The sequence below is a fragment of the Crocuta crocuta genome, unplaced genomic scaffold (assembly GCF_008692635.1).
Source record: "Crocuta crocuta isolate KB4526 unplaced genomic scaffold, BGI_CrCroc_1.0 scaffold613, whole genome shotgun sequence".
NCBI lineage: Eukaryota > Metazoa > Chordata > Mammalia > Carnivora > Hyaenidae > Crocuta > Crocuta crocuta.
The window spans coordinates 1,045,556-1,048,305 of record NW_027528880.1 but is presented as its reverse complement, the minus strand read 5'-3'; the positions used below and the strand labels follow the sequence as shown (position 1 = coordinate 1,048,305).

The following is a 2,750-nucleotide window of genomic DNA, read 5'->3' as shown; positions in this document are numbered from 1 at the left end:
AGGAGGTAGCGCCTCCAGCCCCTCCTGCTGCTCCGCCACAGGCATGTCCAACCATGAGGCCTTCCTAAGGGTGGACTCGGGCTACCGCATGCCCTGTCCCCCCGAGAGCCCACCCACTGCCTACAAGCTGATGCTGTCGTGCTGGCACAGGGACCCCGAACAGAGGCCCTGCTTCAAAGCCTTGCGGGAGAAGCTCTCCAGCGTCACCAGGTACGAGAACCCGCTCTGAATGGGACACCCCCTCTGATGCTGCCTCTGAGGCCGCCAGACCAGGCCCTGTGAAGGGGGGCCTGCGTGCCATCCTGGACCTCAGATCATGGATACAGGCAGACCGAAGGTGCAGACAAGTTCCCAGAACTGGGCTGAACAGTTGGGGGATGGAACTCCCCAGCCAGGGGCCCACTGTGCCCTGGGGCGGGGGAAGCAGGCCCCCTGCAGTCTGGGCGCCAAGGCTGCCCACTCCTCCCGTCTGTTCCTTCTAAGACTCCCAGACCCTCCACGGCCAACTCCAACCCTCCAGGAGTCTGGCCATTCTCCTCTCTAAAGGGAGTGGGCCTGTCCCTGGTCCTGACCCAAAGCCCACCAGCTGAGCCAGGACCCGGGGCTCAGCTTCCCCGGGTGGGGCAAGGGCCTGGATTCTGGCTGGACTCACCCTGGGTCACCTGACCTGTGCACAGCTCCTGACTTGGGGGACACGGCCTTCCTAGTACTCTGTGAAAACACGCTGTTTGGTGGTAGGGCACTGCTGTCTGCTACCCAGGGCTATGGCCGTCAGCAGCTGCCACGAGGAGCCCTGAGGGCCTCATCTGGACACTAGCCTCAGAGTCTGGGTAGCACTCAGGCTACCCTCTGGGACACCTCCCCTCACTCTGGGTCCGTCGAAGGAGGTGGGAACGAAGGCCTCCCCTACAGGCCACAGCACTGGCTGTGGGACGACAGGGGAGCCTGGGGAAGGCTGCCTGGACATGAGGGCAGACAGGACAGAGGCCCCAGAGAGCCATCAGCATAGCTGGATGTCCTGGATTCGACTGAACCATTTATAGCACAGAGAGAGCGGGGGCAGAGTGGCCAAAGAGGCGGGTGGGCTCCCTCAGAGGCCCGTGGAGCCCCTAACTTCATACTAAGCCCCCATCCACACCCTCACTAAGCTGCTCGCTCCTGACCAACAGACCTGGGCCAATCTCTGCTGGCCACTGAAGGTGAAGGTGTGTGGACACACAGTTCACCAATCATGCCTGCCCACGGAGGCTGGCAGAGGATGACAAGCCACACCCTCCTAAGGTCCCGGGCTGGAGTTTATCCAAACCCTGGTTACCTGCGGTGGGAAGGCCCCTCGGAAATGCCCCCACACCACTTACGACTCAGTCTTAGTTTTGGGTTCCCGCCCCCAGAGCCGGGGAACCCTACCCAGGTGTCCTACAGGAAGAGACAACACCCTCACAGGAAGGCCCCTGGAGGCAGCAGGGCCCCATGAGCTGCACCACCCAGCTGGGACAGCTCTGCTACTGGCCCCTCACTGCCCTCCAGGGTGTCAGGGGCAGGGGGGCCTTGCCAAGTTCCTTCCAGGGGCACCAGGTCCCTCCAGCTGATGGCCCCCAAACCCACAGGCAGAGCCCGGACCCCAGTGGCTGCCCTGGAGGCTTCTTGTCCAAGTCCTGAACTGCCTGCTCTTCCAGGCACCCCGCCCCTTCTCAGGTCCAAGGCGCCACATTTGCTGTAGCGGCTTGCCCGTGTGAACCTGGGCCAGACCCGAGAGGTGGCTCCCCAGCGAGGGAACCCAGGAAGGCCCAGGGAACAGGCCCAACTCTCCACCCCTGCAGGAAGTGAGGTTGAGCAGTGTTCAGTGGCTTCTCCCACAGGCCCCAGGGGCACCCAGTTCACACACAACCTCAGGGTTACTGGCTGCTTGGAGTTTATTTTCCACTTGGTGCAAGGCACACTGTTACAGGGTGTCGGGAAGGCTTGCGTGTGGCTTGGATAGTAAAGAGTGGGGTTCTCTTAACTTCCTTTTTGGTGTTTTGTTATTTTGATATAAAAGAACCCAAGTGCTTCTGCTTGGCTGCAGCCTACCTAGTCTATAAGGGGAGAGGAGGGGTGAGGAGGAGAGAGAAGGGGAGGGGAGGAGAAGGGAGGGGGAAAGAAGAGAGAAGAGGAGGGGCTCTAATGAGCCCAGCGCCTCCTGAAGCCTGGCAGGGGCCACTCAGGACTGGGGCCCGGTGTTGGCTGCGCCAGGCTGGCCATCAGGCTGCTTCCTCATGGCTTCCAGAGCCGGGTCACAGGGGATCGAGCCGCTGGAGGCCTGGGGAGATTCCGAGCTGGGGGAGAGCTTGGGGTCAGAGGGGGGTTCCACCTGTCCCCGCCTCCCAAGCTGGCCCGCAGGAATGTGGACTCACCGTTCTGGGGACTCCAACACTGTAGCCATGAACGGGAGAATGGACTTCCCGAAAAAGAAGCTCGCCCACCAATGACCTGGGTCAGCCTTGGGGAGACCTGAGAGAAGCAAAGTAGGGTGGTGGTGCCCCTGCCTACTCCCGGTGGGATCCCTTCCGATGGTGTCCCCCACCGAAGGGGAGTGGCGCTGCGCTCAGCTCACCGGGGTGGTGAGGGATGGCTTCCCCAGGATACTCAGCACTTCCGCAGGAGCTGTTACTGGAAGTGGAACCCAGGCGGCCTGGAGAAGAGAGGCCTGGTCAGCTCTGCAGGGCACCGAGTCCCCTGCCCTGTCCACCAGGCCAAGCGCTGGCTTTGCG

The 2,750-nt window shown here is 62.3% G+C and overlaps 2 protein-coding genes across 2 annotated transcripts in view; one reads left to right on the top strand and one right to left on the bottom strand.

Moving 5' to 3' along the window:
- Positions 1–2,002, top strand: part of PTK6 (protein tyrosine kinase 6) — a 9,067-nt gene extending 7,065 nt beyond the window's left edge. The window contains exon 8 of the mRNA XM_077756856.1: positions 42–2,002. Coding sequence (XP_077612982.1) covers positions 42–229 — 188 coding nt within the window. The 3' untranslated portion in view covers positions 230–2,002. The remainder of the gene's footprint in view (positions 1–41) is intronic.
- PPDPF (pancreatic progenitor cell differentiation and proliferation factor) overlaps positions 1,896–2,750 on the bottom strand; it is a 2,022-nt gene continuing 1,167 nt past the window's right edge. Inside the window, exons 2-4 of the mRNA XM_077756857.1 lie at positions 2,594–2,671; positions 2,394–2,490; positions 1,896–2,315 (exon numbers count right to left, since the gene is read on the bottom strand). Coding sequence (XP_077612983.1) covers positions 2,201–2,315; positions 2,394–2,490; positions 2,594–2,671 — 290 coding nt within the window. The 3' untranslated portion in view covers positions 1,896–2,200. The remainder of the gene's footprint in view (positions 2,316–2,393; positions 2,491–2,593; positions 2,672–2,750) is intronic.